General features: G+C 39.0%; 1 protein-coding gene across 1 annotated transcript; it reads left to right on the forward strand.

Annotated features, from left to right (window-relative positions):
* Positions 1-9,597: 9,597 nt before the first annotated feature.
* dusp10 (dual specificity phosphatase 10) lies at positions 9,598-25,178 on the forward strand. The gene is made up of 4 exons (XM_023347965.1): positions 9,598-9,793; positions 10,691-11,520; positions 17,502-17,870; positions 20,814-25,178. The coding sequence occupies exons 2-4, from the start codon at positions 10,737-10,739 to the stop codon at positions 21,077-21,079; spliced, it is 1,419 nt and encodes a 472-aa protein (XP_023203733.1). The 5' UTR covers positions 9,598-9,793; positions 10,691-10,736; the 3' UTR covers positions 21,080-25,178.
* The last annotated feature ends 452 nt before the right edge of the window (positions 25,179-25,630 follow it).

Below are 25,630 nucleotides of genomic sequence, written 5' to 3' on the forward strand. Positions count from 1 at the left end.
TGAATATTCAAGACTAAAACAGTAATTAGTAAATGGGGAGAGGGAGTTGATTTGTAATTCAAACAGTCACATGTGCCCTGCTAAATGAATATATGTATGACGACTTGTTTCCAAGGTTACTTAAGGCTGAGAGTTTCCTGTGCCTCTGTGAATGTGACTCTGCATCTGCACCTTTGCTGAAGACAGGAAGTGGTTTGGATCTTTCATCTGGGCCAGCGAATGTCGCACCGCGATCAGTCACATTTTCCATGCCGAGCAACAACAAAAAAGCACGACGACATGACTGTGTTTCACATCGAGCTTTCGCATTATCTAATGTGAGATACGCAAAACCGCACCCTGTCATGTTTTCCACTGTATGACATTTTATGAAAGGAAGATGGCTTTCTCGGTCCACATCAAGATCTCGCAAAAGAGATTCTAAAATGAGTTTTCTCTGAAATGATGAAAAGCTTTCATCAGCAGAAATCATTTTCACATCCACCTGTTCCCTGTGTCTCAAGGCAACAGACTGCAGAGATTAGGGATAAAACTATGTTTTAGCATATTTTTGTGCTTTAAGCACAGATCATAACAGTGGAGGTAAAAAACAAAACACAAGCAGCAAATACTGGATGCCTTGCTTCATACCAAAAATAAATGTACCATGGATTAGTTTTCCACACACAAACAAAATCAGTCCAGGATCAAACTCTATTAAAACCAGATAACATCCATCTACCCATAGTCAATACTTGCTTGTTCATGCATCCCTGGTAAAAATGTACACAAAGGGCTGAAAATAAATCATTGTTCTGGAGAGTTTGTGACCCCATTCTTTGCTGCAGCTTTCCCTCAGTTAGTTTTTCCAGATTTTCCTATTGCTCTCTGTTTGTTTGGCTCAGTTGAGATTGTTTTAAATGTTTTAATTATTGCTCTGACTGTTGCTTTGGAAAAATTCAGATGATGAATAATTTTACTTAAGACAATCTTTTGACTTTAACAGATGTCCATCTAACTTTTTAATGACAATTTCCCTGTCGTTACCTTTTTGAAGATACGGGCCTCTGTCTCATATTATATGAAATAAAATTCAACTCAATTCAATTCAACTTTTACTGCAGCAAATATTTATAAATCAAACAAACAGAAAGTCATAGGATACTTCCATTCCTAAGCACTCCTGTCAGGTTGTTGACATCTTTTTTTAATTACATTGTTCAGACAGATCAGTTTCAGAAAAGTTTTCATCCACATCAATCCTCACAAATCCGCCCCTGAGTGTTGTTTTAAACATGCCAAGACCTCAAGGGGCAGTGTGGTGCAAACCTAAAACCTATGTCAGCCAATCAAATTGTTTCAAAACAACCACAACTTTCTGTTGGGAATTAAACGTGGCGCCAGTAGGTTCATTTGTGTGAACAAACATACATAGGTTGAGTTACTTTTAAGTAGCGTATATAAAAAAATATAAAATTACCAAAACACAAGACAATGTCAAAGCAAGTTATGTGGATATATTGGTGTATTATTTTTCTCAGACTTTGATGTTTGAGACCCTTAATCTCTGTTTTCCCATGTATACATGCAAACACAAATACTGAGTTTTCTCAAATCACCATTTTTTAATATATATTTTTTATAAATAATTGTTTTTAGTTGTATTAAACAGATGAAAAGCCAAAGTATGGACCACAAAATACATGGGCAACAGGCTGCCTAATCCAGGATGATAAAGCACAATAGTGTCGAAATAAACAACTCCCTTACTATGCATGCTAGCACTCTCATTATGGGTGGGAGGAGTCCAAAGACATTACTGTTATATTAATTGGTCCCTCTAAATTGTATTGACATAAACATGGTCTCTGTGGTACCACAGTCCAAATGTATCATCTCCAAAACCTTGTTCCCAACCTCTTTCATTGTTCCCTTGATTTGAGCGCAGTTAAATAATGACATGTTTACACAGCTGGTAAGTATACAACATTTATGATAAAGCCGCCATAATTGAGTTAAGCATCCTGTCATCATTACTAATTAAAACACTGCAATACAGACAACATTTACACTCCCAATTCATATCTGGGTAAATTAATCTCACAGCCGACAGATTGTTTTTCCCGGCGACAGAGTTAACAGGAGGCAGTTTTGCATAGAAAAACATCATGTGTGCCTGAACAAACAAAGAGCACTTCTGGGAACCAGCTTGTATTTTCACAAAACCTGTTTGAATCCGAAGTCTGTTTCATTATCAGAGACACAAGATCATCAAAAGCTCCTGTTATTGGCTGTCAACCTCTAACCTAAAATGGTTTTCTTGGAAATTGCTGATTAGCTGGCAAAGCCTCATTTTCATGCTGTTTAGAGCCAAATTAATATTTTTTGTTTAAATTTATGACTGTTATGAGATTAGACCAACGGTTGGGCAGGGGAAACCTGAAATACAGGGTGAGCTAGTTGAAGTGCTCAGTTCATAGAGCATCAATCAACCTGTTTAAAATTTGAATTTTATGTTAATGATAACAAAACCTGCACCCAAGTGCTTTTTCATGACTTATTTAGAGAGATGAAAGAATCAAAAAATGTATAAAATATCATGAGACCCTTTCGCTAAACACTTTAAGGTGGGATTAAAAACCTTTTTCTCCTCATCACCATGTATTTTATTAAAGTAACAATATGATGAGGGGTGTTGAAGTCTCCCTGCATCTCTTACACCTTACTGGCTTCCCACATTCACAGCTAAGCAGCAGCTGACTTGTTTAGGGACAAGTCAGCTTTGCAGCTCGAGGTAATAATGTGGTGATGATGTGTGGTTTGTGTGCCCAGACAGCAAGCTGCAGGATTCAAAAGCATAAAAAGATTGCTTATCATGCAGACAAGAAAAGTAAGGAGGCAGGATGTCGTCGTTAAATTTGAACCATTTGTTCAGCCAAACACAGGATTAATACACTCAGTTTGTCTGCGGTCATTGCTTCAAAAAAAAAAAAAGAAAGAGAATAGTATACAAAGAGTTGTGAAGCAGATTTTATAGAGAGTACTGATGTCAATGTTGTTACCGCACTTCCTGCTGTTTCTGGATATCACCATATCTACTTATGATTGGCCTGAGTGACCTCAGATGTAAGTCATCAATCTGGCTTTATGAAATGTTTTACAAAAGAAACAACAATCTCAAACCGATTCTCCCCGAATTGTGCAGAACACTTTCCCTCCATTATTTGTACATTTATATGGATGTGTTTTTAAAACATGCTATTTTTCCTCCTTGGCAGCTGTTTTGAGACCAGAGATACTTTGATTCGATATTCATATCTGTATAGGTCCTGATGTATATATTTTTATAAAACATTCTAGGGATCAGTGATAATGTACCCGATCCATGAGGGCAGATCTATCCTGTCAAATTCTATGATTTATGCTCTGAGCAAAGTCATACTTTATTTATTATTTCACATATTTAGAATTTCTGAACTATTTGAAAGGTTTTGTTGTTGTTTTTACGTTTGAACAAGGTAGCGAACCTATTGTTTTTGTCAGTTTCTGTTTTTTTTTTTGAGCGAAATTGAGTGGAATTGCATGAGAAGGCAATGGCACACCAAGCAAGTCATAAATTGAAAATACTAGCTGACTGCAACATAATAATATCATGAAACTAAGTTAGGTCTCTTTTGTTTGTTCTCTTTCTCCTTAACACATGGTGTAACAGGAGTCTTTGGAAATCCAATCATTGCCGATCAGCTGTGTCCATTTATAAATAACTACACAGTAAACTAATAATAGAAGCAATAACACATACCCTGCATGGTTTCAGGTTGCCAGAGGGGATAAATGGACTACTGGGGATTATTTTTGGGGACTGAATCCAGCAGGACCCTTTCGCTGCAACACTGGTCCCATCATATGCGGCTGTGCAGTCAGCCAACTTGGCACTTACTCGACAGGGCTGTTGCCAAAAGACACCTACTTATTACAACTAATAATATTTCCTGCCTGTCCTGCATACAGGCCAGTCGTGTTGTCTTTCACTAGGGAGGCATTATGTTTTGCTTCTTCGTGTTTTGACCTGTAGCACCACAGCAAATAATAAAGCGACATGTATTTGTCACTTCAGAAAAAAAAAGTCAATTGGTATTTTCAGACTTTTCAAATGAGTAAGTGAGGTGAAGAAGTAGGTTTCTGCTGTCTGCGATATAACTGTGACTCAGACTGAAAAATAAGACATTGTGATATGAGGATATGAGGTAAGAATATGACATACATAGCTAAACCACATTGACCCAGCTACCTAAAAGTATAATTACCCTTACTTTTTGTACTTTTCAACAGGAAGAACATTTTACTTGTTGCATTATGCAAGAGAAAAATTACTTCAATTAAATGTTTTTCCTTTTCTTCAAACAGTTAAGAAAATAAACGCTGACTCTTTGCCCCTTCATCCTTCAGACTTTCACATCTTTGGTCTTTTCATGCTGCCAGCTTTCAGCTTCACACAGAAGCTGTCTGCCAACCGACCACGGGTCCCTTTGTATACTTCTTGACTGAAAGCATGTTCTCTATAGGACATATAGATTTGTAACTCCATTAAAAGTCTAGTCACAATAACTATGGTTTGATTTGGAGCCATAATCTGTAATTTTATAGACATATACAGACCAAAGGACATAATAAAGACTACAAATGAGAATAACAATTAAATTTTATACCATGCTGCATTGATGGAGTTTTTACTGGTTTTACTGGTATACCTTTCAGATAAACTTCATTTTTGTTGTGTTAGCTATAAATCATATTCATAAAAATGAACACAAATAAAAACTTGTAATATATTACTTGGTGTTAGCTTGTTAGTTTCATTTTTTTTTGTTGAAGAACTGAAATAAATCACCTTTTCATTGTACATATTCTAAATCATTGAGAATCACTAATGTGGGCTGAAAAAGTTTAGCTTTAATTTTTTAAATGTAATTTCAATGTCCATGGAAGCCCAGAAATGTGATTCTTGACTCATATTTAGCAATCTTTATCTTTAATTTTTGAAAGTTAGTTTCTGCTACTTCGCTTACAAACAATAAAAGGTTTGTGAACTCTGACCTAAAAAGAGCATTACTTTGAAAAGCTGGATCTAAATCAAACTAATTCGATTATAAATGTGGGTTAGAAAGACATTCAAACATGTTTCATGATTTGAATGAAATTGGAATATGTTAAACAGAAGTCAAAGCATGATCAGTGTGAACAAATTTTTCTGTAGAAACTCAGACTACTCACACTAGAAACGCATATCCCATCGAGATCACAACATGAAATGCTCAGCAGGGTCTAAAAAATGCCTGCGGCAAAACTTAAGGAATCAGCGGAGCAGGTTCAAATTTCTGTTCATGACTCAACTAAATGCAAATTATTGAACAGACAACGTGTCCATGACCGAAGAGCATAGAGGACATTCAGTTCGCTGTGCTATATAACTCTGCTGCACCATTAAACAAAGATTTAGAGGGGTGATGACATAACATTATACAGGATAATATCATTGTAAAGGTGAATGTTGGCTTCAGTAGAGCTATTCGAATGGGAAAATGAAATAAATCTTCTGAGGCACAGTTGGAAACCAAGACATCCCAGTTTGAAGTTGCCTGGTTCACCACCATAAGAGAGAGTTTATAATTATTTTAGGTTTCTTCTGTCCCGTTGAGACCAGGGTTGATTTGGTTGAGTAAGAAAAATGGTCCACATGATAAAATCGATCCCTGCATTTGGTGTCTACATTTCCTCTTAAACTACAGAAAAACTTGGATTTTTTTTTTTTTTTTTCTTTTGAGAAGTTCAGCACGGAAATACCCTGTCTGAAAAAAGCATAGTTGGGTGTGGCAGAGGTTTTTGAAGCTATTCTACCATCTGATTAACACTTCTGGGGAAGAATGAGCCATCACGCTGCATAGACAAGAGTCTGTAAATAAAAACGTTAAATGTAGACGCCAGTGAGTGCGTACAATATTTATAGCTTAGTGGTTTCCATTTTGCAAGCTAATTTCTGATCCAGTTGCACTGACTAGGTATATTTAAGCTAATTAGCGGTTTACGTATGAACAGCCAAAAGGCAGTTTATAAATCACTTCCAACTTTTTTTTTCACAGCCTGGAAAGAAAGGAGGTACAATGGCTGGGTACTGAGAAACAGGAACAATTTCTTTTCTGTATTACATTACCTTAAAAGCCTGGAGAATAAACATCACACTCATTGTGCTTGGCAAAAGTATACATAACCTGAACTTCTACATATTTTGCTTTTTTTCAGCCACAAAACCCCACTGTTTTTCATTAGAATTTTATATTATAGACCAGCATAAGGTAGGTCATAATTTATAAATAAAATAAAATGTGTCCCCTTTACAGTAAAATCTACAAATAAAACCAATTCACCCAGTTATTAAAGAGTCCACCTATATGTGTAACTGCTGCTCTGTAAATGTTTTAGAGGTGTGTTACAGAACACTAGTGAAACCTGAGGGTCAGGAATAAAGCATTAAAGAGGTTTAAAGCAAAGTTTTGTTAAAAAAAAAAATCTATATTAATTAACGCAGGTGAGAAAAATCAGGGTGAGAACTCCATGAATCTTGAGTTTATGTCAGATTGTTGAAGAGGAAGCTGTTATTAAGTCATGTTAGGCATGGTTGGCCATTATGTGGTCAACTGGAAAATGATGGTAAAAGAAAATTAGCTTAAGTCATTTTTTCCTCTTAAATATAATATTTTAACTTATATATATATATATATATATATATATATATATATACAGGTTACGTGCGGTGAGGTTTATAGCTGGTGAGGTACTAACTTAATCATAATCAGATTTACCAATAATGACCCCCTGTATGTTATTGTTTAAGGAACCTTAAACCTTAAAGGAAATTTCGCGCATGCGTACAACGCTGGAGGGCAAAAAGACTATTCTTCTACATGTGATGCTAAGCCGCGCTGCCGCCGTAGTATAATTCCGTTAACTCAATCAAACTTGGACATGTAGATATTATTAATTTCGTGCTGTGTTTCATAGCAAAGGAAAAACCAGGTAAAGTGCAACTCGAAACCACTTCTTTCTCGCTCTCTGTATCAGCGGAGCAACTGTATTTCTAGCTCGCTGTTACTGTCTCTTACTCTGCAGTTGTGGAGTCACAATGTCTGGGATCATGAGCGCCCCCTGCCATGAGGCAAGAGAACTGCCTGCCTCACCTCGAATCTGTTCTCTGCCGTTTATGATCGCTCCTCAGCACACGAAACATGTTACACACACAGTTGGTGACAAAAAAAACACTGTACATTATATACATAAGCTAAATTATGGAAAGTCAGTTCATACATTAAATGTTTTTTAACCATTTTATTGGTGGACGTACAGACAGGAGGAACATGCTCTCATAGAATGGCAGCCAGTGCAGTTAGTGAGAGGTTGATCAATGGAAGGTGAAGCTCAGCTCGCTGCTGCCTCACCGGCTGAGCTTCTGAGCATTTGAATGGGAAAATGCGAAAATCCAGCGATTTTTAAGAAAAATAATCAGAATAGGTTAAGCTAAATTTAAAATATGTACTGTATAGTACAAACCACTGGTTGAAAATAGCAATATAAATGATCTTATTATTATATATTATTTTGCCATGATGACAGGTGAGGCTCTGCCGCACCTGCCTCCCCTGACCGCACGTCACTATATATATAAAAATTCCCTTCTCACCCACCGCGGGTGGTTCTTATCCTCTGAGCTCGGGTCCTCTACCAGAGGCCTGGGAGCTTGAGGGTTCTGCGCAGTATCTTGGCTGTGCCAAGGACTACACATTTTTGGACTGAGATGTCTGATGTTGTTCCTGGGATCTGTTGTAGCCATTGGTCCAGTTTGGGGGTGACTGCCCCGAGGGCCCCGATAACCACAGGCACCACTGTGGTCTTCACCTTCCAGGCCCTCTCCAGTTCCTCCCTGAGGCCCTGGTATTTCTCTAGTTTCTCGTGCTCCTTTTTCCTGATGTTGCAGTCGTTTGGTATTGCTACATCTACCACAACGGCTTTCCTCTGTTGTTTATCCACTACGACAATGTCTGGTTGGTTCGCCATTACTATTTTGTCTGTCTGGATCTGGAAGTCCCACAGGATCTTAGCTCTGGCGTTCTCCGCCACCTTTGGGGGTGTTTCCCACTTTGATCTCGGGGTTTCCAGTCCATATTCTGCACAGATGTTTCTGTACACTATGCCTGCAACTTGGTTATGTCGTTCCATGTACGCTTTCCCTGCCAGTATCTTGCACCCTGCTGTTATGTGCTGGACTGTCTCAGGGGCCTCCTTGCACAACCTACACCTTGGGTCTTGTCTGGTGTGGTATATCTGGGCCTCTATTGCTCTGGTGTTTAGGGCCTGTTCCTGGGCAGCCAGGATGAGGGCCTCTGTGCTGTCCTTGAGTCCAGCTTTTTCCAGCCATTGGTAGGATTTACTGATATCGGCCACTTGGGTTATTTGCTGGTGGTACATCCCCTGCAGGAGCTTGTCCTCCCATGATGGTATCTCTGGCACCTCAACCTCCGTTCCCTGTTGTCTGAGACATTCACTGAGCACATTGTCTGTTGAGGCTTTGTCCCTGATGTATTTATGGATCTTAGTTGTTTCGTCCTGGACTGTGGTTCTCACACTCACTAGTCCTCTGCCTCCTTCCTTGCGGCTCGTGTACAGTCTCAGGGTGCTGGATTTGGGATGGAACCCTCCATGCATTGTTAGTAGCATGGAGTTAGTAGCATATATATATACATATATATAGGAGCACGAGAAACTAGAGAAATACCAGGGCCTCAGGGAGGAACTGGAGAAGGCCTGGAAGGTGAAGACCACAGTGGTGCCTGTGGTCATCGGGGCCCTCGGGGCAGTCACCCCCAAACTGGACCAATGGCTACAACAGATCCCAGGAACAACATCAGACATCTCAGTCCAGAAATGTGCAGTCCTTGGCACAGCCAAGATACTGCGCAGAACCCTCAAGCTCCCAGGCCTCTGGTAGAGGACCCGAGCTCAGAGGATAAGAACCACCCGCGGTGGGTGAGAAGGGAATTTATATATATTATAGTTTATAGATTATAAAAATAATATATATATGTGTATATATATATATATATAGGCCTATATATATTCTTTTTGACTATTAAATTTTTTGACTATATAATTTTTTTCTTAAAAAAACAGTCACACAATGCTTTTGGGACTATGATTTAATAAAAAATAAGTATTACTTATGGAAAAGTATCTGAGTTGCTTTCACTTTCTTTTCAGATACAAACACAGCGGAAACAAGAAATTGTTACTGACAGTAACAATCCATTGAGGTGTGGGTTTGGGATTTACGAGCCGCACTTGAACGCGCCGCTTTCTTTTTCTCAAGCTTCTAGGCGAGTCCTTTGATTGGCTGCCAGTGACATCATGCTACCTCGTGTCTGGGACTGGAGGCAGTTCAAGCCACACCGCCCCACGCCCCGTCCCTCTTCCTCCTCCCCACGGAGGGACGCAGCTCCGCAGGCCCCTCCCACCGCAAGGCCGGACCTCACTGTACGCATAGAAAGCGCATTTCATATTAATGAAGACGCGCATTGGCTCACAGTCTCGTCAATATCTCTGGCAGACTTCCTTCAATATTATATGTAGGAGAGCAGGGTAAAAGTCCCAATAAAAAAAAAAATGTTGCCGATCCACAGCAAGGCTGGGAAGGACTGAATGGAGGCAGCTCTGTCAGCGGGGGGAGATAATAAATCAGTCTACAGTCAGAGCCCGACACTCACCGGTAAGCGCAAAATACAAGTTCTCAGTGTCGCAAGTTGTTGTTTAATCGAGCAGACGTAGAGCGATTATAAATAATGAAATTGAATATCAAAGGAGTGTTTTATTATGCCTTTTTTTTTTTTTTTACTATTTCAGAAGCGTGTTTTATTAAGCTTTTATTTCTTTATTGTACCAAAGTTACAATACAAAATGAAGAATTCAGTCTCGGCATCAGAATATATTTTATTTTTCCTACACATGCTGCTGTAAAATTGGATTTCCTTCAGTCTGCAGCTCTCCTCATCTCTGCCTTATCACATTCTCGGCACGTTCTCCTGCCGGTTTCTTCAATGAATTTGGCCATGAATGATCACTGCTTCTTTTCTGCTGAACCTGCACAGGCAATGCTCGGGACAGGCACAGCTCTAGGCGGGCGTCTTTATATAACATGCCAGGAGGACATGCTTATTTAAACCCCCTTTGATCAGAAATGAATTACCATCCCTTTTTTTCCCTCTGATAGCCTACCCTGACTTTCTATTTGGGTGAGAGACAAAGCTGCAGCATGGCGTTGATGCAGTGTTTTCTTCTCTTGTTCTAAAAGGTTTGGGTCAGACGGAGCAGAGTTGGCATGAAAAATTCAACATGACACACATATGTGATGTACAGTATCTGAGGGATGATTCATATTAATTGCTCCCACAGTGATTTAGTTACAGGACACCCTCTGATGATCTCACTGTTTATTATTAGTGGTCAGTCACTCCTAAATTTTCCTTCTAATTTGGGTGTAGCACCTGCAGGTGTTGACAGTGCTAATATTTGGCTCCACTATTCACATTGCAGTTTGCATGTTGATCTGTCAGTAAAGTGGTTGAGTTGTCAGAGTCTTTCATGTGGCTTGTCCCTGCCTTCGCAGAGCGGCTTGTTGAGTTCTCCGTAGACGTCCAGCCCTCGGCCTCCCCATGCCTCCATCTCCCCTCGACGACAGAATTGTGGTGGCGCTGCCAAGGCCTATCCGACCTCAGGAACTCCAACTGCGCCTGGACACCAGCTACCTGGACTCAGTCACCAGCAGCAGCAGCAGCGACACAGTCATCAGCACCACCGTGGTGAAGATCCGGGCGACGGCCAATCTTGTGACGTATATGCCCTCATCCAAGGGCTCCACGCGCTCGTTGTCGTGTGGATGCAGCAGTGCCAGCTGCTGTTCTGTGACTACCTATGAGAAGGACAGCCAGAGCCTCGGCCACAGCCAGGTGAGCGCCAGCAGCCCCAACCTCAGCTATGCCGGACCGCCCACGCCGATGGTCGGCAAACATGAAGCGCTCAGCACCCCCAGCCTCACCCAGAGCCAGCTGAAGCCCCTAGCCTCCCTGAGGGTCATCCATCCCAATGAGCTGGCCAAGCGGATGACCTGCTGCCCGCTGGGGCACCCCATTGGGCCTGTCCCCGTCATCATTGACTGCCGGCCCTTCTTGGAGTACAACAAGAGCCACATCCGCGGGGCTGTGCATATCAACTGCTCTGACAAGATCAGTCGGCGCCGGCTGCAACAGGGCAAGATCACTGTGCTGGACCTCATCTCCTGCCGCGAGGGGAAGGACTCCTTTAAGGGCATTTTTTCCAAAGAGATTGTGGTTTACGACGAGAGTACCACAGACCCCAACAGGCTAACATCTGCGCAGCCTCTGCATGTGGTCCTGGAATCACTGAGGAGGGAGGGCAAGGACCCCATCGTCCTCAAAGGTAACAAGAAGTCAGACATAATAAAAAAAGAAAGACACAACAAAGGGAACACACTTTCCTGGGCGTTGGTTTGCTTCCAAAAGGAGTAAACTGCTTTGGAAGAAATACGTGGATATGAAAGCTTTGGGGTAAAGAGTAGAGGTGCAAATGGTGACAATAAGTCTGGTAACTTCTGACATTTATCTTTCTGCTTTCCCAGTACTTCCTCTCAACACTCATAGCAAATTATAATACCACATTCAGTAGGCATTCAACCAATAATCAAAGCTAAGCACGTAGGCACTGGATAGTATGCGATTCCAGTGGTATAACCTTGAATTCCTCAGAAACACACAGAAACAATAACATCTATCATGATCTAACAACTTGCCAACTACCTTTTAAAAAGCATTGAAGTTTTGTGGGTGCGGGTTCTTTAGTTTCCACACCTTAGGCGTCTAAAATGTTGCCGTTCTCTGAAAGCACAGAAGTAGTCTTCTGTTAACCAGTTGAACGGCAGTGTGTAGCAACAGGTGAAGGAAGAGAAAACCAAATCCCTCTGCCACTTTCTCTGGCATTCAGTTAAAAATTGCTTTGTCAACCAAAAACAGAAATCATACATAAAATGGTTAATTTTTTAAGAAATTGTGAATATGACTTCAAACTGATTGCTAAAATGATACAATGTAATAATAATGCAATTTGAAATGTTTATTATTTATGGTTATTCTTATGCTTTCTAATACATAGATTAAAGCAAAACCTACAAATGTATTTAGTATTAGCTTTTTAGTTCTTTCTTAAAATATTTGACCTTTTCTTCTTCTAACTCCAGTAACTAGCCTGCAGTTGGCTGCTTTACAGACTACTACTCATCTCTTATGAACTCACAGTACAGCATTAATAAAAGTGATGGGTAGCACCCTCAGATATTACCGTACTTCAGCCCTCACCAGGCACTTTCTATATGACAAATATTAGGCCTTTTAGCTATTAGTAAAATAGGCAATTTAGTGAGATGGTCATCTTTGGCTTGCTGCCACTTTTTCCAACTTTGGTGTGTGTTTAAAGTATAACACAAGTGCAACAAGCAGAGATTAGATGGTTAATTTGGGTAATTAGTATGCAGTTTGCTGCTTTAACTGGAGCACCTTTAATATCTAAACAATGACGTTTTGTTTTTTTACTGGAAATGTCTCAAATTTGTTTTTCTTGCAAGTGGGAAAGGGGGGAGTGCAGCACTACTTTTCACTTCATACAGTTACAGAAAACCGTACTGAGTGCTACGTTTTCATTTCATTAAAAGGACTTTAAACCACAAGAATGGTGTGATGGGGAAAAAATGCAGTTGTGAAACTACATTTTACCCTGCATATGCATAATGCTCAGTGTTTACATCCTCTTCATACATCAACACATGCCTACCCTCTTTAGTCTCTTCTTTATGGCAAACATTAAATTTTGCATGAGGTGAGAAGCAGCTGTTAGTAAATAAGGCAATCTGTTGAGATGACAGTCTCTGGGTTGTTGCCATGTTTTCTATCTTTGGTGTGCTGCGTGTTTGAAGCTGTGTGCCATGTTGGAGGCTTGGCTGGGAGTGTTTTTTATAATGCCCCGCAGTCACCATGTTGCTGTTAGATCGGAGCACCTTGATCCTTTCTCTTCATGCCTGTTCCCCCTGTTCCTCCCCCCTCCGGTCCGTCTGTGGACTTTGATGAAACGAGGCTCCTCTCCAGTTTCTCATCTTGCGCTGGTGTCTGTCAGAAGCTCGGCTCAGTGGGAGGAACAGGCGGACCGTCTTACTTTTTCTTCATCTGGTTTAAATTCATCTAGTCATCTTACAGCCTCTTTTTTTATGACATTTCTTTCCATTTACAGTTTTATTACATCCTAGGCTAACACAGTGCAAGGAAATGACTTATATTTCACCAAAAGATTGTGACAATAAGTAGTTTTTCTGTTTGAAAACACACGGCCTGCTGATTTATTTACACACAGCCCATTATTTGCTGTGTTACTACCAAATTATAGTCAGGATTTACAGGTAAACATGGCTGCTTCCTTTCCTCCTGCAGCTAAAAGCAGATATAGATTATGTTGAATCCTTCTTTAATAGCCATAAACAGCTCATTGCTTGTTTTGGGAGGATGTCGCTGAGCTTCAGAAACAGCAGGTGATCAGTGAGAGGCAGAAACGGTTAGACAGGAACCAAGACGCTGCTGGCTCAGCCAAGAGGCAGAAGCACGTCTCGAGTTTTCAGTACTCAGTGAGATGGTGATGCTTGAGAGGTTTCATTCCTTGTCAGCGGATATTTCTGAATAATCTGGTCTCAGCTGGATTTTCTGTTACTTTTGATAAAAACAAAACATGCAGCTGTCATGCTTCAGATATAACATAGATGATACATGGGTGTTGCTGTTACACGTGGTTAACTTGTTTAGAGGAAACGAAAATAAACTTGGGCTTTAAATAAGTTTGAGGTTAAAATGGTTGATCCCCAGAGATCATGGATTGCTCTTCAACTTTCTAGCTATAATAAGGCTGGTGGCCATCAACAAAAATTAAAGTCAGGATTTTCTACATCAACAGTGTTTCCATCGATGTTTACAGTTTGAAATATGCATATACTGTTGATATTTACTGACACACTAAAGATGTGTAAAAAAACCATTATAATTCCTCCTTTTTTTCCTCTGGCGTAATGCCACATTTATATAAAAATAAAATTAAAATCATTGGTGCCAATGGTGGTTCATGTGTGCATGGCACGCTGGGCAAGAACATTAATCTGCCACTCTACGTTCAATAAAGTGCTCTCTTTTTGCCCCAAATACACAATACATTTTTCTGCACATTTTTACCAGAATTACTAAAAATAGTGTTTTTGTAGATCGTCTGTTTTATTTTACCAAAAGTTTTTGCTGTCGTCTTCTAAGAGTTCTCTTTGGGAGCATTTGTGGACAATGAGAAATAAATAAAGTTATGATGAATGTTATATTGTATAAATAAGTAAAAACGAGAATTACCTCTTGCTGAAACACAATAAGCTGTTAGGAAAGTACCTGAAACCTATATTGTTTTACTTTCACTTATGATTAGAGACCTCAGACAAAACAAGGAAACAGTTAAGACAACTTAAAACTTAAAAAAATATTGCAATGATTATTTATACTACTACTTATTTAATTTTGATCTCATTATTTACATATTGTGCTAAAACCATATGCGAACTAATAAATAACATGCAAGTGACTTAAAAATATTTGTACATATACAAACTAGTTAAGTTGCTAATTGGATTATTTAAAATCTGAAGTGGAAGATGACCAAGGAGGACATAATGTAAGAAAATACCAAAATACCAATACCAAAGCTGCTTATTTAACTATACAGGATTAAGCATAATACTATATTAATTTTAGTGTGACTCCTAAATGTGTTTTTTTCTGAAAAAAACCTATTGTCACTCAATTAGATAATTTTTTGTCGCCTGCTGTATTATTATTTTACTTTAATTCTAAAAATTAAATTTTTCATAAGGATGTTCTTTGTTGTTTTGATAAAGACAAACAATAAGCAGGCCGCATTAATTTCGTAAGGATAATTGAAACTTGTGGCTTTGTGGCTGCTCAGACTCTAAAAATGAAACAAATGAGGAAATACTTTCAGTCTAAGTAAAAATTCCCTGTTCTCTAAAGTCACTTTAGTTTGGTCACATCTCCTGTGATCACTTCCCTCTCTTCACCAAAATGTAATTATTTCCATATGACTGTGTGGGATTGGCCGTGTGTTTAGGCTAATGTCTTTGTTAATGTTTAACAACCTGTTTCATGAAAACAACAACTTTCAGTGGAGACTCCCACCTGCTTCCCACCCTTGGGGAAGTGGTTTTAGATGTTTTAGATGACCTCACATGGCATGATGTCAGCCCTCACATTGTGAACAATACTCAAACTGATACTTGGACCCCCTCCCCACAGTGCCAAAGGGAAACTTTGGCCTGTGGCATCGCTGTTGCAAACAGGTGCAAGCCAGTTCTTTGGAGAAGTGCACGTGCCCAGAAGTGTGTTTAACCCTGAGTGTGCCTGTTTCCCTGTTAAGTTAAGGTAAGCTAACTGTAAAAATAATTCAGAATTTACGTTAAAATCCGAATTGAGACATTCAAATTAGAACCAAATAAAAATGTGCGTAGTTTTACAGCTTCAAAGTTGGATTTTATCAGATACAGTATGCTTGCAAAGTTTAGTAGTGTTAATCGTAACCTGAGCCATGTGTTGGTCAGACTAAGTATTTTTAGCTTTAGACTCTTCTTGGGGGAATTAAACCTTCAACCCATGCTGTGTTGGCTCAATACATTGCTCAAACTATGAGACTTCGCTTAGATAAAGAAAAGGCTGAAAAAAAAATCAGTATGATGGTCATAATACATTTAAATGAAAAGGTTATCTGACATGACATTTGGTTTATGAAAGCAAAATAAAATCCAAGTTTTACATTTTGGGGAAGCTAATATTGTTCTTTTTTTGGTTTTTAGAAATAAAGTAAAGCTTCTACAAATCGAAAATATATGGGGAAAATCTATTGTGTTTTTTAATATCAGACAAAATCTTGCTGAATTAAATCTAAAATAAATGAATGTTTATTTTAGATAAACATTCTATTATTTTCTCCATTGCTTTTATATTGGAAAAATGTAGTGATTTCATTTTTTTTTCCAATACTTTTATTTAAGTTCTTTGCAATATAACAAACTAAAACATCATGCTCTTACATGTCTTAAAAACAAGCAAAAATTATATAAGCAAAAAAACCAAGCAAAAAAATTATATTAAATCAAAACCCCACGCTAACCTCCCCTCCTACTTTTTACAAATTAATTTACATCCTAAGTTGGCAATTCACTTTTTAACTTTAATTTCCATTAATTAATTCAATATTCTCTAATATTAAACATTAAGCCAGGAGGCTTCCTGACCAGATGCCCAAGCCACCTCAACTGGCTCCTCTCGATGTGAAGGAGCAGCGGCTCTACTCTGAGTCCCTCCCGGATGACTGAGCTTCTCTCTCTAAGGGAGAGCCCAGCCACCCTACGGAGAAAATCCATTTCAGCCGCTTGTATTCTCGATCTTGTTCTTTCAGTCATGACCCAAAGCTCATGACCACAGATGAGGGTGGGAACGTAGATCGACCGGTAAATCGAGAGCTTCGCTTTTTGGCTCAGCTCTCTCTTCACCATGGCAGACCGGTACAGCGCCCGCTTGACGGCCTGATGAAGCCAATAGGACCACATCATCCGCAAAAAGCAGAGATGCGATCCTAAGGCCACCAAAATGGATCCCTTGACTGCTCCTAGAAATTCTGTCCATGAAAGTGATGAACAGAATCGGTGACAAAGGGCAGCCCTGGCGGAGTCCAACTCTCACTGGAAACGAGCCCGACTTACTGCCGGCAATGCAGACCGGACTCTGACACCGGTCACAGGGACCTGACAGCCCGTATCAAAGGGCCCGGTACCCCATACACCCGGAGGACCCCCCACAGGGCTCCCCGAGGGACACGGTCAAATGCCTTCTCCAAGTCCACAAAACACATGTAGACCGGTTGGGCGAACTCCCATGAACCCTCCAGAACCCTGCTGAGGGTGTAGAGCATCCTCCCCCAATGTCTGCCCCTTTTATGTAAAAAAATAAAAGCTTCCAAATTTGATAGAAATTATGTTGAAGGGAAAGTCGAAGATAGCATTGAGAACCATCTGCTCACCTTTGGTCTTCTATTATTTTCACATTTCTGTTTTTGCCAGTAGTATGCCTAAGTCAATAAATACATGTTGATTTTTTAACACTATTTTTATTTGAACATAAGCCTAACTTCAATAATTTTGGGGTTAGAGGTATCTGATTTTTATAATCTGCTGCACTGCTGTGCTTATATGTGTTTGCGTCAACCAGTTGTAGTAATTTCAAGCAAGTGTTAAAAAGGTGCATTGCTTTCTGTGTTTTCAGGAGGCCTTAGCTGCTTCAGGCAGAGCCACGAAAACCTGTGCGAGCACTCGCTGCACCTCCACGAGGGTTTGGAAACGGGCGCGTCTGCCGGCCTGACGGGGCCTCTACCTCACTCCCTGCCCTCTACGCCGGACATCGAGAACGCAGAGCTGACCCCAATCCTGCCCTTCCTCTACCTGGGGAACGAGCACGACGCTCAGGACCTCCACCTGCTGCAGCGCATGAACATCGGCTACATCCTCAACGTGACCACCCACCTGCCTCTCTACCACTACGACACTGGCCTGTTCAACTACAAGCGCCTGCCCGCCACCGACAGCAACAAGCAGAACCTGCGGCAGTACTTCGAGGAGGCGTTTGAGTTCATCGGTAGGAAGTTCTTAAAACTGAAAAACTAAACCGCTTACATTCACAGATTAAGTAGAAGCACACCCGGGAGGGTGCAGAAACAAAAAATGACTTTTTTGTTGCTCCTACTTTTTTAAAAAATGGAAAGAACTAAAGGTTAAAAAGAAGGTTGTGAGGTGAAAAAGTTGTGAATCATCACTGGATTGTGCTTTTAGCCACACACTCCTACACACTGCTGTATATAGCTGCTGTGACTTTAATCTAGCATTTAATTGTTACTTTTTATGAAAACAACACAGCACATCCTTGCCTGAGACACATTTTGTAGACATATTTGGGTCTTGTTGGTCTTTTCTAAGTATTTATTAAGATACTGGATTGTGTGTCACATTTTAAAGTAAATAGCATGACAGCTATGCGGTGGTGGAACTGATAATAGCTCTTACATATCTGAAAGGTCACCCCCGATTGAACAATGCTGTTGTAGGACGTGTCAATCCAAAAAGGTCAGAAGCCCGACATTTTGTCATCTTATCATGCACTTTATCTCAGATGTAAATAGCTAAAAATTGCAAACTTTTGTTTAAACTACCTGAATCTCTCTAAAACACCCCTGTTAGTCTGTTTTCCTCAAAAATAAAATCCTGTTTTCACGTTAGTTACCAAGCATCTTTATATCACCGAGGTGCTAAATAATAAATCACTCCAAATGCATAATTTACATCAGAGCCACAGAGATGATTCATTAGTTGCAGCAGTACTAATTTTTTTGTGTTTACAGAGGATCAATAGCGCAGTTTGTGTTGACACAAAGAATTATCTGGTAAATGCTCCCTGTTGCGTCAGAAAGTGTTTCTTTCATTCATGCTCCACAGTTTATTTAGGTCTAAATGTTTTCACAGTATCATTACCTGTTGTGGAAAAAATCACAATACATTTGAAACAAAGTTGTTTTAGATATAATTCTATTTATTTTCAAATTGCATTTACTTAATTAACACAGAATGTTACTTTCATAAGATTTAAAATTTCCATACCTGTTCTCTTTGTGAATTAAAATATATTCGAAGAGTTTAAATTGTCTCTCCTGTAAATAAGGAGTAGTAGGCTTCTTTCAGCCAGCTGACCATCAGTGTGCAATTACAGGAGCAGCAGAGAAAACTCTGGCTACTCTCTCTCTCTGGTGTCACATTACAGAAGTAGGTCTTGGAGGAAGCCAGTGCATATGATTGCATCTCTAACAGATTTTTATTTTACTTCTCTAAAATAAAACGTGTTTCCTTTTTAATTAACTAGTTCCCTAATCAATATTACAATCAATTGTAATAAAATTAGTATGAGGGCATGAACAGAATAGAATTAAAAATAGTCACAGAAAGCAGGCCAATTTCTTTGGCATTTGAATTGTAGTCAGTAAGGAACTTAAAGCTTTCTGTTTTATTTGTGATCACGAGAAACGCCTCCAGTTGTTTTGATATGAGGTGATTTCCAGCAATTCAATGCTGTAACATTTGAAATGTCACTGAAAATCAGGTACTTCTCCATTAACAGACTAGAATAAATAAGCGCAGCAGCAGTTGTGTCAACAGAAGTCTTTGTTTACTATGCTACTTCCTGTGTGAAAATAAAAAATAAACCTGAATACGTTATGTCCTTTAGCTTGAAGAAAAAGAAGCCGTAGATGAAAGCTGATCATGTGTTGATCAGCTTTCGTAGTTTGGAGAATTTGAGAATAACATGGAGACTAACTGAATCCAGAGCACATCTTTAAAAATATAAAACAACACAAATTTTAATGTAATTACTCAAAACGTATTATTGCTTTTAGAATAGGTGAACTATAGAGAATCAAGCATGAGCCGGTATACCAAAGTTTTAAATACCAACGTTTTAAAACAGTTTTTTTTTTTTTTTAAGTGTTCTTTAGGTATATGGGATATCAAGTTACACAGCTCTGCCCCTCCCCCACCTGTTGCTGTCTGGAAGAAGTCTAAACTATGTTTTTAAATCCAGTTTATACCAATTTGGCTGTTAATAAACAGGAAGATGTAGAATCTAAAAAAAAAAAAAACTTATATCAAGTTAACAGTTTTATAACTACAGTTGGCACAGTACAAGCTGCTTGACAGCTCCTTTAATAAAAAATATTGTATTGTGGTATAAAATATAGTTTTAAATATTTTTAATGTATGAAAAAAAACCTCTTCACACAATCAGTTTTGGATCAAAAGCATAAGTATGCAGTTAACCAGAAGACATCCATGTAAAAATACATCTCTCCTTTCTTCTGCTTTATATTTGTAGTTTTTTTTTTTTTTTTATCATTTTGCATTTTTATTTTCTATAAGACAAATTGTTTTCAGTGAGAGATTTGTATCGACTTTGCATACATTTGTACTCACCAAATGAATATTTCCTGCTTACCCGATTTGATGGGGATCATAAATATACTTCATAAGACTTACAGTAACTGGCCCAAATGGGGATTAGAACCAAAATAAACGGAAATAGGGTGAAAATACATTAAGTGACACATGTAGTTTGAGCATTTTGATGATTATTTATCTTTACTGTAGATGAAAAAGCAAACTGATGGTTTATGTACAAGACAAATGTTTTGTTCCCTAAATATGTAAGTTTTTAATTTTGTTTTTTTGTTATTCAGTGTTAAGCATACAATTATTTCTATAAAGGTCAAAACAGAGGAAGTTTTTTTATTTTGCCAGTGGTCACTCTCAAAGCAGAACTTCAAAATGTGACTAAAGAACAGTAAAGAGAAGCAGTTCTCTAGATTCATATTCTTATCAATGGGGAAAGAGTTGACATTTGATAAAAGGCCCTTATCTTACGCATAGCCATAAAGGAAGTTGTAACGTGTTATCAAGCAGAATGACTGAACTTCCTCTTTGAGAATAAACCGCCTGTGTTTCCATATTTAGATTTTCTTCTCCTTCCTTTCTGCAGAGGAAGCACACCAAGCAGGAATGGGCCTTCTGATCCACTGCCAGGCAGGCGTGTCGCGATCTGCCACCATCGTGATCGCCTACCTGATGAAGCACAGCTGGATGACCATGACCGACGCCTACAAGTTTGTGAAAAGCAAAAGGCCCATCATCTCGCCGAACCTCAACTTCATGGGCCAGCTGCTGGAGTTTGAGGAGGACCTCAACAACGGAATAACGCCACGGATCCTCACGCCGAAGCTGATTGGTGTGGAAACCGTCGTCTAGACGAGCCGCTCGAACCAACGCTCTTTGCGGTCACTCTTGCTGCTGTGCGAACCGGTTGAGGTGACAAAGGGAGCCGGTGTGTGTTTTTTTTAAGAACCTCCTCGACTTCGTCTTGGAGTCTCTTGAGATCGCGACCTCTTTGCTGATGATGAGAGACGGCGAAGTCAGGAGGAGGCGGCGAATCAGGTGGAGAAGGAGGAAGAAAGAAAATCAATTGTGCTTTGGCGCAGTTACTTATAAAAAGGGACTGAGGCACACAGTTTGCAGACTCAGGCAGGGTTTGCCACAGTAGTGCCTGTCTAAATATAGAAAATAATAAAAGATAAAAGATAAGGACTTGTTTGGCGTGTTAATCTTGTTGTTCTATTTTTATACTGGGATTTTAAGGGGATGACCATGACAAGCCAACAAAGGCTTACTGTGCAATAATTTCCGCTGAATGCAACCTTGATCTTATATGTGTATATATTGGTAACGATCAAGAAAAACATTTCCAGCTCTTTGCTGAAGAACCATTTTGATTTTAATGTAACAACTGTTCAGCTCTACTGTATATGTGTTTATGGTGCATACAGTAATGCTGTAAGATTTGGCGCTGATCTGTGCAAGAACCAGAGAAGAAGAAGAAGAAGAAAAAAAAAGGTTTTACTTTAAGTGCAGCTTATGGGATTTTGTTTGCTGAAGCATAACTTCATATTTCGTGTGCTCGCTTCAGCGTGTTGGTTTTGCCATTCGTGCGTCCGCGTATATTTTTAGCAATACGCATACTACCAGACAGCCATAAGAGATCTTTTTATGCATGGCTGCTGGTGGAGAAGAAGAAGAGAGAGAGAGCGCTGAAATAATCGGGGAATATTGTAAAACAGGGCTACTGCTGATGTTTAATGTAACACAAGGGAGGATTTTCACTGCCTGCTTCTGTCTCCTCTGTTTGTTTTTGCTCCACTTCATCCATTAGCCGGCTCTGTTGCACTGCACCTCACCGTACACCGTCTCTGTCCACTCGCATCCAATATTCTTGGCAATGCCCCGCGTTCCCAGCTACTCAGCCAAGTTCTACGGTAGCAACGTTGAGGTGTGTGCTTCAAATAAACACAAATGTCCTGTTGTGGAGTTCAGTTTATCGTGACAGCAGTGGTGCAGCAGAGCGGCGTAACCTTTGGGAGGATTCGTTTTGAGCCGCCTGCTGCCTGCTGCTGCTGCGTGCTGCTTCAGTGCCTCTATTGATGCCTTAATTCATCTGCGTTGAAAAAGATGGCATGTATAAACAAAAAGCACTAATAACTGAGCGAAATTCACATAAGGGAATATAATTTTAGAAAATATAATTTTCAGATTTTCTTTTTGGTTTTCTGGTTTGCATTTTGCATCTTGAGGTCATATTAGAAGAAAACCCCATCTTATTCATATTTATTATGCTAATTTAGTTTGGTAATTTGTAGAGCCAATGTTTCTGATCAAGGAAGATAAATTAAAAGCGACATCAAAAAATTCAGAAGATTTTATTGTAACTTTGAGCTACTAGTGGTGGCACGTTTTTTTTTTTTTTTTTTTTAGAAATAGCATCAATTTAATATTAAACAGAACTTGGGGTAAACATAAAACATTTTCTATTTTTCTCCCGCTCACATTTGATCCATATTAAACATGCACAGAACCTTCCACATTTTGTTCTCCTTGTAATCATTTATAAATATGACAAACTCCTTTTATGTGGTGGTGGCAAAATACCACTACATAAATGATTTAAAAGAACAGAGCTTTTAATTTTAGTGCTTTTATTGTGCAGGGAAAAATTCAAAATTGGTGTAATCACAAACTCAGTTGCAACAGCAAATGGTAGCCATAAATATTCCAGTTGAATAAAAGTCAGTAATGCCCTTTTGATGAAGCTTTTTCTCATTTTGTAAGTTGATCAGAATTTCTAGGAACTTTAATTTTTAAGTCCACAACTTTCTGCTTCAGAGGTGTATAGATATGACATAGATTTATGTTTGCCACTCAAAAGGGGAAAGATGAGAGAAGATGCTACTGAAGAAAGGCATATATGTGTTTTTGTGTCAGGAACAAGGCAATTGCTCCCGGCCAAAGAGAACAACAATAAAAAATGTAAAACGACTGAAGCTGTAAGGAATAAAGCAGGACAAGGTTTGTCTTGCAGCTACACTCAGCGAGGCAACGGAGGTATAAAAACAATAAAAATCTCCAAAGCTAGAAAAGATTGCCATCTTAGGGTCACCAAATCATTAGAACAATTTATTGTGAGCAAAGAAAAATATACTGAATTACTGGTTATCCACTTTGCAGAAAACTGCTTTACTCCACACTGCTTAGATAGTTTTGCTAATTTACTATATTTCCTTCAAATAGTGCAGACATGCAGAAGATGTTTGAATCCACCATATTAGAGCTGGTCTGTTGAAAACTATAGAAAACTTTTTCAAATGAAATCGACATCCATGGTGGGAGATTAAATGCCAGTGTATAGTCTAACCAAAGTTTCTTTCGTGCTCTATTTCTTTTGGGTTTTTTTGAGTTATTGATTCAAGATTACATTACAGGCTTGTGACACAAATGAGAGTACTTTAAATGGTCAACTTTATGCCATTTTAAACAACTGTATAAAGCAGAGCACAAACTTTATACATGTTTTTAAGGAATCTGTGTGTATTGTTTTAAAAAACAAGCATTTAAACAGTTATGATCAGAGTTGTGTGAAGCCTTTCTGTTCAGGCCCAAGCTTTCCAAAACATCAGGAGTAGTTTTTCCTCTTAAGTGAGAGAGAGAGAGAGAGAGAAAAAAATTAATTTTAGAGTGAATCCAAAGCTGAACTGAAGCAGCCTCTTCGTACACTGTCCCGACTCTGTTTATGTCTGTCTGTCGTCCATAGCAAGGCATAAAATGAAGCACAGGGCTAACAATAACTTTGACAAGGTGCCAAAACCATCATCTGTTTTGCAATCCACCCACAGCATCATCCATTATATCCAATTGAATCCAATAGTTTAGAAAAGATCATCTGTTGTTTGTGAGCAGGAAGAAAGATTGTACAAGTATGTACGCAATGTCTGTTCAAGATGGCTTTAAGACAGAGATCTGCAACAAAAAAATAATTCCTCATATTTGAAAAATCATGCTATGCAAAATGAAATCGTCACAGGACGTTTCCAGCTAACAGTTGTGAGATTTGGATTTTCTTTGTAAAAGGGAAAAAATAAGTACATCTGTCTTGTTTTTGTTGGTGTCGTCACTTGTCTACTGGTGCTCCACGATGAATCGGAGTTTATAAACACCATATATGCTAGTAACCATTTAGAAGACATGCATCTTATGCATCTGTACTTAAAAAAAAAAAGAAAGATGGCAAACAAAATGTCTGAGCTGATACAAGACAAGATATAAGGATGTTTTCATTGAACCTGCTGGCTCCTGCAACTTTCAGTAGCAAACGGCTCTTTTTTTAAAAATTTTTTAATTGATCTCTCTGACTGAAAAATCTGACTTTCCTCCCTTATTGGAGACGAAGCATGCTGTGTGCTTCTGCTCTCTGAGGGTCGTAATGGTGCTTTTCGTCTTTCTTTCTGTGGAGGTCAGATCCTGACTGACGGCTCCAAAAAGGCATCTGCTCCCATTCATTTGGAAACAAGGTTCTGAATTAGGACGATATCAAGCCGTCACATTCAGCGCGGCCTCTTTACGACTCGGACTTGTTCAAGAGTTTCTGCTTTGGGCTTGGACGCTCTGGTAGATTTGGGCTTTGCTCTTAAGAGTCACTGTATATTTCTCTGTGTCTGTAGTCTACAGTCAAGTATTTACAGTATATGAATACATATATATATATATATAAATATATCTATTTTCTTTGTATGCATATATTCATTACTATTTTTGCACTGACTTACTGAGAAATGGGTTTATTTTTTTTTCCACAAAGGGTGCTACTATACTGGAGGCCTTCTCCCACACCTTTTTGCATGACTTGCTCAAAATTCCTCAACTGGTCTGTCATCTCTCCTCCTTGAACTGTTGCAACTCAAGCACTGTAATTTTGTATTCCCTACTTGTGAGCTTTGAAATAAAGACGGAAGCTTCAAATTTGGTTTGGTGTCCTGGAGGCCTGTTTTCAAGGCAGTTCCCGCTTCTTTCCTTACAGCTTGCTTTGCCAAGACTGAATTTTTTTTTTACAAATTTTTTATTTTAATTTTTTTTTACCTCAGTAAGCAAAAACGATATCCAATAAAAAAGTTACGCAGGACAAGTAGGTGTGCTACAGAAGAACATTAGTGTTTCTAATATATAATTAATGGGACACTAACAAAAAAGATTTAAAAAAATGTAAAACTTCAATCATAGGCTGTTTTTTAATTGATCCCAATTAATACTTCTACATTGACATTTAAAAGCAACAACAAGCGTTGTTGTGTTTTTGGCTCAAATGCAGTAACCAGAATCAGACTCTCCCAGAAATATCAGACTTCACAACAATAAAGACATTGCAGCGTTTATTTTAAGATCGAGCCTGTGAGCATTTTGACATTTGAGCATGTAGCG

This window comes from Xiphophorus maculatus, chromosome 15 (genome assembly GCF_002775205.1).
Source record: "Xiphophorus maculatus strain JP 163 A chromosome 15, X_maculatus-5.0-male, whole genome shotgun sequence".
NCBI classification, from domain to species: domain Eukaryota; kingdom Metazoa; phylum Chordata; class Actinopteri; order Cyprinodontiformes; family Poeciliidae; genus Xiphophorus; species Xiphophorus maculatus.

Coding starts and splice junctions, on each gene's coding strand:
- dusp10 (XM_023347965.1), top strand. CDS start 10,737: ATGCCTCCATCTCCCCTCGACGACAGAATTGTGGTGGCGCTGCCAAGG. Junction 11,521..17,501: donor GGACCCCATCGTCCTCAAAG/GTAACAAGAAGT, acceptor CTGTGTTTTCAG/GAGGCCTTAGCTGCTTCAGG. Junction 17,871..20,813: donor GGAGGCGTTTGAGTTCATCG/GTAGGAAGTTCT, acceptor TCCTTTCTGCAG/AGGAAGCACACCAAGCAGGA.